We start from the raw sequence: 13,894 nt of genomic DNA on the forward strand, positions 1-13,894 counted from the left end.
TGGGTGGTAGGGTGGCCATTTGTCACATACGAGAAATGATGAAGGGAGATCCCTCTGTCAGTGATTCTTCGCGAGGCTGGAAGGAAGGAGGAGATGAACCCTTCTGTTCTGAACAAGGATTATATACACACGTCCTCTGATATAGACGACAGTGACTTGAGTCTCGTTGGTGAGTGATGAATGTGTGGATCATGTACCAGACAAGGCAAGATTGGATTGGATTATAAAATCTAGGTGTATAAGCCAAGCCTTTTGAGCATCTAAGGGCTATTCAGCGCTCCTAATACAGTTTAGAATATTCTCAGAAATTCATTCTAACTCAGACAAATGACCAATTCCAGTTTTGATAGACCAAGAAGGGAAGAGGGAAAAGAATAAGAGAGAAAATAGCCAACATGTATTGGTGTGAGAGTTCAAGTTTGATCTTTGCAGCTTGGCTAAACCCACGTACCAGGGAAAGGAAAAAATCCCCCACTGCCATAGCTCAAGCCATCACTACTCCACACAAACCCCACCATAGCGTTAACGTCCATGTACATCTGGGGGAAGCAAGGCAGGGGCTGCTGGCTAGGTCAGCTGTCTTGAAAGCACACTGTCAAACGCCCCTTCTGAGACGGATGGGTATCCACCAAGCAAGATAAGTTGGGTAAACAACTTACTTATCTTGCTTGCAAGAGTTGGGGAATGAAATATAGATCTATGAATACATGCAGACTTTCATTCAATATGCAATACTTGCTCCATATAGCCTGAGAGAGACTTGTCATCCAGATCAGGATTAAGTACAGGAAATTAAAAAGGAATAGATAGATATTATGAAACTTAATATTGTGTTCACCTGGAATGAAAAAAGAAATGAGACTTACTGCTCAGGTCGCGGGAGAAGCTGTGATCCAGGGAGCTTTCCCACCGAATTTTATACGAATAAAATGTATGATCAGAGACTGACTGTGGAGAGAGGAATGATGGAGGAGACGAGGAGGAAGGGAACACTCTGCTGGTGAAGGACGAGGACTGCCGTAGCTACTGGCGACCCAGACCTTCGTCACTGGAGTATCTGAACTGAGAGAGGGGCACAGCTGGCCTCCTGGGAGCTGGATGCATCCTGCAGGTGAAGGAGAAGACATGTTAGTCTTGTGGTTGAGGAAATGAACAATATCTTAACGACGTCATGTTCTTGACTATCCAGAAGTTGAGGAGTTCAGAGGAGGTCAAAGTAGGGTAAAGTAGACACGGAACCAAACACTTTACTAAGTGTAAGTAATAATATTAGGAGGATGTGACCTTGTTCAGCTGCTGTGAGGTAAAATGTTGTTGGTTCAGCGGTGTGAGGAGATGGACCGAATGTATGTAGCTCAATACCTCCCTTCAGTCCTCATTGACCTGTGACCTGTCACGCCCTTGAAGTAGATCACTGTAGTCATGACCACTCCTCCCCCACACACAGGATGTGGGCAAGTGCCAATAGCTTCTGGGGAGAGAAGGGAAACCAGTGATGTCATGGGGGGGATAATTACCCATGAGGTAGGACTGGACAGCTGCTGTTACCTTACATGACAACAATTCATGAGTACCAGGTAGTCTGAGGGCCTAGCGACGGTGTGTGCATTGGTCTGGGATGTGTCTTCCTGAAGAACAGGATCCACCACCCCCAAAAAAAGAGGTTGAAATTATGGACACGTACATGAATGGTGGGTGCTCGCCAGCAGGTGTACTTCATCTGTGCTTTTGATAAGGCACAGATGTACTCACTCACAGGCAACTGTAAGAAAGTTGTACTACACCTGCTTGTACACAGATACGTTACCTTTTACACACACACACACACACACACACACACACACACACAACACACATTTCGTACATTTGAACCTTATAGAATAACTTAGCGCAAAATCCACTCTCTATAACGCTAAGTCCATACGTACTGCTATTGTTAGCAAAAGTGAGTGGATAATTGAGTACCTGTTAGTGATCCTTGCACCATAACTGGATAATAACTTAGTTACTAAAAAGGAATTATACATTTGTGATAAAAACAGATTCATGAAATTTTTTGGGGTTCAACATCTTTTAAAATTAATTTGGTGTTTGAATCTTAAATGGTTTAATCTTTTGAACTGTGACAAGAGTTAGCTAGAGTTAGCCGACCAGCCAGAGTTACCAGTGCTGCAGTTAGCCGACCAGCTAGCGTTACAAGTGCTGCAGTGAGCCGACCAGCCAGAGTTACAAGTGCTGCAGTGAGCCGACCAGCTAGCGTTACAAGTGCTGCAGTGAGCCGACCAGCTAGCGTTACCAGTGCTACAGTTAGCCCACCAGCCAGCGTTGCTAGAGTCAGCTAATGTTACCAGTGCTAGTTAGCTAAGCAGCCAGTGTTGCCAATACATAAGTCAGCCGACCAGACAGTATTACCAGTGATACAGTCAGCCAACAAGTCAGTGTTGCCAATATCAAAGTCAGCCAACCAGTCAGTGTTACCAGTGTTAAGTCAGTGTTAAGTCAGCCAACTAGTCAGTGTTGCCAATGTTAAGTCAGCCAACTAGTCAGTGTTGCCAATGTTAAGTCAGTGTTAAGTCAGCCAACTAGTCAGTGTTACCAGTGCTACAGTCAACCGACCAGTCAATGTTACCAATGCTGTAGCCAACCTGTGTTACCATTGCTAAAGTCAGGTAACTAGCGAGTGTTACAAAGAGATTGCTTATCAGTTTATCAGTACAGGCAAACAGCCAAGAAGTGTTACAAGAGATACAGACATACAGACTGTGTTACAAATGGCACAGAAAGACAGTTCTGTCAGTGACAAAGACAGAAACAAGACATTTACGAGTGGTATAGACAGATAAACAGCCACTGTTATCAGTGGTACAGACAGACAGTTCTGTCAGTGATAAAGACAGAAACAAGACATTTACGAGTGGTATAGACAGATAAACAGCCACTGTTATCAGTGGTACAGACAGACAGTTCTGTCAGTGATAAAGACAGAAAAAAGACAGAGTTACTAGTGGTATAGACAGATAAACAGCCACTGTTATCAGTGGTACAGACAGACACTTCTGTCAGTGATAAAGACAGAAAAAAGACTGAGTTACTAGTGGTATAGACAGACAAGCAGCCACTGTTATCAGTGGTACAGACAGACAGACAGACAAACGGTGTTATCAGTGTTAGAGACAGACAGACAATGTCACCAGTGGGCTAGACAGACAGACAGACAAAGACAATGTTACCAGAGAGACAGACAGGAGACAGAGTCACTAGTGGTATAGACAGAAAAAGAGCCACTGCTATCAGTGTTACCATTGGCAGAAAGAGACAGACAATGTCACCAGTGGGTCAAACAGACAGACAGACAGACGAACAGGCAATGTTACCAGAGAGACAGAGAAGACAGACAGACTGACAGTGATGCAGATGTCTCTAATGTGGTAAGAACTACCAGCTGAGACGGAGTCAATAGTGTATATATGACAATAAACTCCCCCAGACACACTGATCTGGACACATTGGCCTGGACACATAAACCTGGACACATTTGGCCTAGACACATCTGACCTAGACACATGGACCTGGACATATTGACCTGGACACACTGACCTGGACACATTTGACCTGGATACACTGACCTGGACACATTTGACCTGGGCTCATTTGACCTGTAAACACTGACCTGGGCACATTTGACCTGGGCACATTTGACCTGTAAACACTGACCTGGGCACATTTGACCTAGACACATATGACCTGACACACTGACCTGGACATATTGACCTGGACACACTGACCTGGACACATTTGACCTGGATACACTGATCGGGACACACTGACCTGGACACATTTGACCTGGACACATATGACCTGACACACTGACCTGGACATATTGATCTGGGCACATTTGACCTGGACACATTGACCTGGATAAATGGACACAAGCTCTGTAAGTGTAAACATCAGATAATAAGAATAACTTACACCTCATACAACTGTGAACAGTGAGACATGAACACAAACACTCATACAAGATGCTTGGGAATTTAACTACAGTCACATGCACTTATAAAAAACACTTCTACTTATACAAGATGCTTGGGAATTTACCTACAGTCACATACACTTATAAAAAACACTTCTACTTATACAAGATGCTTGGGAATTTAAGAACAGTCACATACACTTATAAAAGAACACTTCTACTTATACAAGATGCTTGGGAATTTAAGTACAGTCACATACACTTATAAAAAAAGCACTTCTACTTATACAAGATGCTTAGGAATATAAGTACATACTTACATACATACTTATAAACAGGTATATGATAAAGAACACTTCTACTTATACAAGATACTTAGAAATGTAAGTACAATCACATATACTTATAAACAAGAATATAATAAAAAAGACACTTCTACTTATACAAGATACTTAAGAATATAAGTACAATCACATATACTTATAAACACGAATATGATGATAAAAATAATTCTACTTATAAACAGATGTATGAGATTATAAGTATACACTTATACACAAGTACCTAGATATACAGGAAGTGTATAATCATTTCTACTTACAACTGAAGTGTAAAAGAATATGAATAAGAACTTGCATTAGGTTAACTAAACATAGCCACAACGTAACATGTGAAGGCAGTTACTTAGAAACACCTGTGTGTGTGTGTTTGTGGTCAACACCTGTGTGTTGTTAGCCACAACGTAACATGTGAAGGTAGTTACTTAGAAACACCTGTGTGTGTGTGTTTGTGGTCAACACCTGTGTGTTGTTAGCCACAACGTAACATGTGAAGGCAGTTACTTAGAAACACCTGTGTGTGTGTGTGTTTGTGGTCAACACCTGTGTGTTGTTAGCCACAACGTAACATGTGAAGGCAGTTACTTAGAAACACCTGTGTGTGTGTGTGTGTGTTTGTGGTCAACACCTGTGTGTTGTTAGCCACAACGTAACATGTGAAGGTAGTTACTTACAAACACCTGTGTGTGTGTGTGTGTGTTTGTGGTCAACACCTGTGTGTTGTTAGCCACAACACATACCCTCCTTGCTTGGCCAAAGGTCTAGAAACTTAGTGGTTTGTTAAAGATATTTTTTTTAAGGTGAAATATCTGTAATTTTTATCTTTTTTTATTTTTTACATATTTAGGATATCTGTATATTTTTTCTATTTTCATTTTTTTTTTTTACGTTTTTGGGTCAATTTCTCCTTTTAGCCACCTAAATTCAGATTCCATTTCAACAAATCTATAATTCAGGGAAATAATTTGTGTGTATAATTCATAAACATGTAGCAAGGGATCTTGACAGATTACATAATTATCAATCATTCACCCCAATTACTTTCATATAAATTTGGACGATGAAATGTAATTTCTGTGAATTGAATATGACTGCATGAATTATATTGTTTTGCAGACTGAGGTTACATTGTCGTACACTGGATGACATTATTGGGTTTATTCTCTAAAAGGGAATTCATATAGTTAGGTCAATAATGACCTGACGACTTGCAGATTACCTTGGGGGAGATTGATGACCTGATGACTTGCAGATTACCTTGGGGGAGATTGATGACCTGGTGACCTGCAGATTACCTTGGGATAAGATTGATGACCTGATGACCTGCAGATTACCTTGGGATAAGATTAATGACCTGATGACTTGCAGATTACCTTGGGGGAGATTGATGACCTGGTGACCTGCAAATTACCTTGGGATAAGATTGATGACCTGGTGACCTGCAGATTACCTTGGGATAAGATTGATGACCTGGTGACCTGCAGATTACCTTGGGATAAGATTGATGACCTGGTGACCTGCAGATTACCTTGGGATAAGATTGATGACCTGGTGACCTGCAGATTACCTTGGGATAAGATTGATGACCTGGTGACCTGCAGATTACCTTGGGATAAGATTGATGACCTGGTGACCTGCAAATTACCTTGGGGAAGATTGATGACCTGCCGATTACCTTGGCAAGATTGATGACCTGATGACCTGCAAATTACCTTGGGGAAGATTGATGACCTGCCGATTACCTTGGCAAGATTGATGACCTGATGACCTGCAGATTACCTTGGAGAAGATTGATGACCTGATGATTTGACTATTCCCTCATGAGAATTGATGATCTGATGACTTGGATACTACCTGGGCTGGATTGATGACCTGGACATCACCTAGTGAAGGTAATCCTAGTGAAAGTAATCCCTTACCACATTGTCTACAATCTATAACAGTGCTCAAGGGTGACCTAATGCTCGAGCGTTTGTTAAGACAACCTTACGCTTGAGTACCAGCTAGGATTACCTTGTGCTGGAACACTAGGTGGGATTACCTTATGTTGGAGCACTAGCTAGAATTACCTTGTGCTAGAACACTAGCTGGGATTACCTTGTACTGAACACTAGCTGGGATTACCTTGTGCTAGAACACTAGCTGGGACTGCCTTGTGCTAGAACACTAGCTGGGATTACCTTGTGCTAGAACACTAGCTGGGACTGCCTTGTGCTAGAACACTAGCTGGGATTACCTTGTGCTAGAACACTAGCTAGAATTACCTTGTGCTAGAACACTAGCTGGGACTGCCTTGTGCTAGAACACTAGCTGGGATTACCTTGTGCTAGAACACTAGCTGGGACTGCCTTGTGCTAGAACACTAGCTGGGATTACCTTGTGCTAGAACACTAGCTGGGACTGCCTTGTGCTAGAACACTAGCTGGGATTACCTTGTGCTAGAACACTAGCTAGAATTACCTTGTGCTAGAACACTAGCTGGGACTGCCTTGTGCTAGAACACTAGCTGGGATTACCTTGTGCTAGAACACTAGCTGGGATTACCTTGTACTGGAACACTAGCTGGGATTACCTTGTGCTAGAACACTAGCTGGGACTGCCTTGTGCTAGAACACTAGCTGGATTACCTTGTGCTAGAACACTAGCTAGAATTACCTTGTGCTAGAACACTAGCTGGGACTGCCTTGTGCTAGAACACTAGCTGGGATTACCTTGTGCTAGAACACTAGCTGGGATTACCTTGTACTGGAACACTAGCTGGGATTACCTTGTGCTAGAACACTAGTTGGGACTGCCTTGTGCTAGAACACTAGCTGGGATTACCTTGTGCTAGAACACTAGCTGGGATTACCTTGTGCTAGAACACTAGCTGGGATTACCTTGTGCTAGAACACTAGCTGGGATTACCTTGTACTGGAACACTAGCTGGGATTACCTTGTGCTAGAACACTAGCTGGGACTGCCTTGTGCTAGAACACTAGCTGGGATTACCTTGTGCTAGAACACTAGCTGGGATTACCTTGTACTGGAACACTAGCTGGGATTACCTTGTGCTAGAACACTAGCTGGGATTACCTTGCACTGGAACACTAGCTGGGATTACCTTGTGATAAAACTACTCAGATAACTATTGTGTGTCTTATGGTACTTACTAGGACTATCTAGTGTTATAAACACTTCCTAAGTCCACCTAGTACCTTCACCACTTGCTAGGAGCACCTAGTACCTGTACCAACACTTCCTAAGATCCCCTAGCCTGCACCAGCACTTCCTAGGACCACCTAGTACCTGCACCAACACTTGCTAGGATCACCTAACTTGCACCAGCACTTCCTAGGACCACATAGACTTGCACCAACACTTGCTAGGATCACCTGTTACCTGTACTAACACTTCCTAGGAACACCTAGTACCTATGCCAGCACTTCCCAGGACCATCTGGTACTTGCAACAAAACTTGCTAGGACTGTCTTAAATGCCATACAGGCACTTGATGTAACCACACAGGCTAACAATAGAATTTGCTAAGACTATTCAAAGCCACACCAACACTTGCTGGGACTACTTAAAGCCACACCAACACTTGCTAGGACTACAAAAAGCCACATCAACACTGGCTGGGACTATCTAAAGCCACATCAACACTGGCTGGGACTATCTAAAGCCACATCAACACTGGCTGGGACTATCTAAAGCCACACCAACACTTGCTAGGACTACAAAAAGCCACATCAACACTGGCTGGGACTATCTAAAGCCACATCAACACTGGCTGGGACTATCTAAAGCCACACCAACACTTGCTAGGACTACAAAAAGCCACATCAACACTGGCTGGGACTATCTGAAGCCACATCAACACTTGCTAGGACTATCTAAAGCCACATCAACACTGGCTGGGACTACCTCAAGCCTTATGAACACTTGCTAGGACTACCTCAAGCCACAGCCACACATGGCTGGGCTACAAGCTATCCCAATGCTACTCAGTGGCAGACTACGTAGTCCTCTACCAACACTTGGGACTACCTAGTCCCACTGGTTAGTAATGGGACTGTGTGATACCTTGGCAACTAGTTTTTAGGGCTACCTAGTATCAAACTAAGTCTTTTTTTTTATATATTTACGATTAATTAGTCACTCTAGTGATACAGTAGGCCTATGAGGCCCAAAGTCAATCACCAGAGATATAGTAGAAATACAAGCAATAGTGATTTCTGGGGCATATCACTGTTGTAGCCTTGCAGTGTATCATGTAAGGTATCTAGGTATGATATAAATCATACATACAGTGGCGGACCATCGCTATACATTCAGTGACGGACCATCATCATAACATACAGTGACGGACCATCATCATCCATACAGTGACAGACCATCACTAAACATACAGTGACAAACCATCACTAAACATAGTGGCAGACCATCATCATACATACAGTGACTGACCATCACCAAACATAAAGTGACAGACCATCATCCATACAGTGACTGACCATCACCATACATACAGTGATGGATGATCAACCACATCCATAATACCATCATATAACACAGTACCTCATCATACCTATAATAACCACCCATATCCAAACCATGGGTCAGCCATCATCATTCACTGCTTCACTGAATCATTAGAGTCTTAATAATCATGATAATTATATCACTCACCATTACCTCACTTATGAAGACATGTAGTTATTAAATAATATAATCTACTAAGAAAATAAAGTATAGAGGTGGGAGGAATATGTTCTCCAGTGGTGATATATAAGGGTTGATATAAGCTGATATAAAAGCTGGAGGTATTCCTATATAGAGTATATGATATATAGGAAATACAAAAAGGTCTTGCCTTCTTATATACACACTCTTTGGGCTTCCAACCTAAGCATTAGAATCTGAGATGATAACTATCAACAACTGCTTGTTTGCCTTGGGCCTTGTGTTCTCCCACTAAGCCTGTTAAAGAGTGGCGAATCTCTTCTTTAAGGACAACACAAGGTAGGGCTTGTGGTAAGAAGGCCTTCTAACTTGCTTTAAGTGCAAGGAGACTTCTCCTCAACCACTGGGGCCACTACAGACTTGCTCAGCAGCAATTATGTGGATAATAAACCAATCATCTATAATTAGAGTCTTGAAGATGTTGTATCTGACTATAACAAATGGACCATTCTTGGTGTGAGGAAGCAAATCAGTTGTTAAGAACTTCTGTAGGGCCTTGGGAGGCGCGCCCCCAGCATGAGAAGCAGCCGCTACATAGGCATTAGTGTGGGTAGTTTGGGGGGGGGCGGCGGCGAGGCAGCCACCCTGCTACACACACACACACACACTCCCTCTCTCTCCACCACCTGTAGCCACTGAAGGAATATTGTTGCCCTGGTGGTCAGTGTTTAGTTGAGTGGGGTTAGGATCTGCCGAGCAAATGTACGGTACAAGTACAGTTGACACTCGCGGTACAGATAACAATTTGATCATTTTTTTTGGCCGGGAGTGTACATGCGCAGGAGGGAGGGAGGCTGGCTGGTGCAGAGAGTTCGAACACCGGGGGTTGAACCGCGATCCTGTGTTTCACACACTGAGCTTGGCAGGATGTCAAGCCTTTTCTGAGGAGTTTTTCTCTTTCTTTTGCTCACTACCAGACGCTTACTGAATTATTACTAAGGCCTATAGGCCCATAGGCATAGGTGGGCAGCAGGCGTAGGCTCGCATGTTTACTGGAATCTGTCATTTTTGCTATTTGGAACGAATTTCGCCAATGAGCTCTGAGCCAGTAACTCACCCATGGTCACGTGGGTAATTGTTTGTAACCATGATTGGTAGAAATTTCGACAGGCTGGGGGCTCTCCGGCCAATCACACAAACCCATGGATCAAGCATCCAATCAGGCTATGGAGCGGTGTATACCCCGCCTCCACCGGGAGCCAAGCTCCGCCCAGCGGCGGCCTGACCCCGCCCACGTGATAAGTCAGCGGTCGCCGGCAAGCAAGGAAACAAGTGTGCATCGGTTCACATCTCAGTTCAAACACCCCCTACCTACTTGCAATAGCCCAATCAGTGAATCTAGTGCATAATCAAACATCCAGTCATAATGATGTCAAAATTGTATGTGGGAAACCTCCCGACAGATGTGAACGAAGGGACACTACGACAGTTATTCGCAGATCAAGGAGTGAATACGACAAACGTGCTTGTGAAGCGAGGAGGCTATGCTTTCGTCGACTGCCCGGACCAAACAGAAATCGACAGGGCTATCGAAGAGCTGAATGGTACGTAGGAGAGGATAAGCTTTCTTGTTACGCTCTCGCAGCGCAGTTGTAAAATGTGGTGTGCGCTGGGAGCGTCTTTATATTTGGATGGGAGGAACTGACGGCAAGTCCAATATGGCTTCCATTAGGGGCGGGCCTCCCGGTGTAAACATTGCGGATTTCTCTGGAAATAGGTTGTCTAGGGCGGCTCTAGGCATGCTCTAGGGTTTCTAGAGTGGGTAGAAGCCGGCTCCGGGCGGGACACGGCTGGGCACAGCCGGATTCGCAGTAAACGTGGGCGGGAACTTTAGGCCTACCTCGGCGACGTGCGCGAGCGTGTGCGTTCGAGTCTGGTGCAAGAAATTAGCGCGTAGTGTTCACCGCTGGCCCCGCTGTACCTGACTCCCGGGTCGATTTAAGAGGAATGATATAGATTCTTTAGTTTTTCCATCGTTAAGATAGGAATTACGACGGGAATATGTAAACATTTGAGGAGGAGGCCAGAACGGCGTAACCCTCCTGCGCATGACCGCGAGCAAGCAGGAGCCAGGCCTACCCCGGAGCAGCGGCGACCGGCCCCACCACCAAATGTTGCCTCCACAATTCCAAAGACAATTTTCCCTTGGGATTATGATCCTCTTGATGGCTCTATAGTAATATAATATGAGATCAGTATATCGATATAAGTCGATATTTCTCTACCAGTTGTTTGGGTGAGGTTGATGGTAGACCAAGATGTATTGATTTAGTGGCAGCATTTACTGGTGCCTTCTTGCTCCTGCTTGGGAATTCGTATGTTATGAACAACTTGTTTGGCATTTTGAGGTGGAATTCCATACTCTATGGTATTTAGTCCTATGTTGGTGACGAACCTAGCTTGTGTTGAAGGCCTCTATGGTCATGTTAGATGGTCACGTGTTGGATGTGATTCTTACAGAAATCAATATTGGATTTGGTCCCGCGAGGGGGGAAAAAAATATATTTATCTACATGGGATTGTAGAGTTGTAGTTGTTAAAGATGAGGAGTTGTTCTGTAGGCCTGTTCCTCCTTAGTACGAGCAAAGACATCAGTTCACACTATGAAATAACATAGGCAAACATGATCTGCGTTTACGCCGAGGCTGGCGTAAGAGAGAGAAAAAAAAAAAGGCCGGCTTTTTCTTGCGCTAGGCCTAAGAAACACGTGATACGGAGGGGCGTAGAGCGCGCGGGGTCGGGAGGGTTGGCTGGCCTGGCTGGCTCGGCCGTCTGCAGTACGCCTACCGCCGTCCACCACCGCCGCCGCCACCACCTCCTCCTCCTCCGCTCGCCGCCGCCACCCCAGCCTACCCCAGTCTCTTGACCCGCCACCCTCACCACAATATGTTCACCCTCTCCAACCTCTTTACCCCACACCCCCACACTCCTCACTCCCCACACTCATCAGATGAGGGCCCAGACTGTGTATGGAGGAAGGTGTGGGTGTGTGTGTGTGTGTGTGGTTTCCAGGCTCCAGAAGCAGTGATTGCAGTACACACATTACCCCCTTCCTCCTCCACCACAACTTGGTGTGGAGCCACGACCACTCCTCCACCACCACACCCCCGCATGGCCTGCTCTAGGCCGGGGCGCCCTTGGGAGACTTATATGTATTATAATCTCAAATAATGACAAGCTCTCGATAGACTTGTGAGGTATAATCCCTCAGTAATGAGGAGGTTCAGAGAGCGTAGTTGGGCTGAGTAGGTGCACAAGACACATTGCCACTGATCGCCACCACCTCATGACCTCCTCTTCAGGAGCTCCTGTAGGTGCATGACGTCAAGCACGACATGTGGGTTGTGTGCTCTGCATTCGCCTACAGTGACAACCACAGTTATGTGGTAGTAACTATGATATTATTATCTTAATGTGGTAGTTAACTGTAATTATCATCCTGTTAAATACATTATTCAATATTTAAGAAACTTATATGATAAGAAAATGATGGTAGTGTGTTAATTTGAATGGTCTAAGGCTGAAAACACATAGAGGGGTTTAGATGAATTATCATTTTACATGACAGCAAATATTCTTGCTTATGTACATATGTAATATATGTGCATAAGGACATATAGCTGTGCTTATGCTTCTTATGAAACATGTATAGCTGTTACATTGATGTCTTTGGTTACAATATGTATTTGAAAACATTCCCTTATGGTTGGAAATGTTGTATATCTTTCATTTACATGTATGGGAGCCATGACATGTATGAATGACAGCCATCACTTGTATGCACAAGTGCCATTAGCAGTATGTATGGTAGTCATCAACAGTATGTATGGTAGCCATCAACAGTATGTATGGTAGCCATCAACCGTATGTATGGTATTCATCAACAGTATGTATGGTAGCCATCAACCGTATGTATGGTATTCATCAACAGTATGTATGGTAGTCATCAACAGTATGTATGGTAGTCATCAACAGTATGTATGGTAGCCATCAACAGTATTATTGGTATTCATCAACAGTATTATTGGTATTCATCAACAGTATGTATGGTAGTCATCAACAGTATGTATGGTAGCCATCAACAGTATTATTGGTATTCATCAACAGTATGTATGGTAGTCATCAACAGTATGTATGGTAGTCATCAACAGTATTATTGGTATTCATCAACAGTTTGTATGGTATTCATCAACAGTATGTATGGTAGTCATCAACAGTATGTATGGTAGTCATCAACAGTATGTATGGTAGCCATCAACAGTATTATTGGTATTCATCAACAGTATGTATGGTAGTCATCAACAGTATGTATGGTAGTCATCAACAGTATGTATGGTAGCCATCAACAGTATTATTGGTATTCATCAACAGTATGTATGGTAGTCATCAACAGTATGTATGGTAGTCATGAACATTATGTTTAGTGGTCATCAACAGTATGTATGGTAATCATGAACAGTATATGTGGAAGTCAACAGTATGTATGGTATTCATCAACAGTATGTATGGTAGTCATCAACAGTATGTATGGTATTCATCAACAGTATGTATGGTATTCATCAACAGTATGTATGGTATTCATCAACAGTATGTATGGTAGTCATCAACAGTATTTTTGGTATTCATCAACAGTATGTATGGTAGTCATCAACAGTATGTATGGTAGTCATGAACAGTTTGTATGGTAGTCATCAACAGTATGTATGGTAGTCATCAACAGTATGTATGGTAGTCATCAACAGTATGTATGGTAGTCATCAACAGTTTGTATGGTAGTCATCAACAGTATGTATGGTAGTCATGAACAGTTTGTATGGTAGTCATCAACAGTATGTATGGTAGTCATCAACAGTATGTA

General features: G+C 43.5%; 1 protein-coding gene and 1 long non-coding RNA gene across 2 annotated transcripts in view; one reads left to right on the forward strand and one right to left on the reverse strand.

Annotated features, from left to right (window-relative positions):
• Positions 1-807: 807 nt before the first annotated feature.
• On the reverse strand, positions 808-5,685 carry LOC139754266 (uncharacterized). Its single transcript, XR_011713865.1, has 2 exons — positions 1,285-5,685; positions 808-1,105 (listed from the first exon to the last, which is right to left on the reverse strand). It is a non-coding gene; the product is annotated as an uncharacterized lncRNA (long non-coding RNA).
• Positions 5,686-10,296: 4,611 nt separating this feature from the next.
• The window catches only part of Imp (IGF-II mRNA-binding protein), a 729,352-nt gene continuing 725,754 nt past the window's right edge, over positions 10,297-13,894 (forward strand). The window contains exon 1 of the mRNA XM_071671623.1: positions 10,297-10,580. Within this exon, the coding sequence (XP_071527724.1) occupies positions 10,403-10,580 (178 nt within the window). The 5' untranslated portion in view covers positions 10,297-10,402. The remainder of the gene's footprint in view (positions 10,581-13,894) is intronic.

This window comes from Panulirus ornatus, chromosome 16 (genome assembly GCF_036320965.1).
Source record: "Panulirus ornatus isolate Po-2019 chromosome 16, ASM3632096v1, whole genome shotgun sequence".
Classification (NCBI taxonomy): Eukaryota; Metazoa; Arthropoda; class Malacostraca; order Decapoda; family Palinuridae; genus Panulirus; species Panulirus ornatus.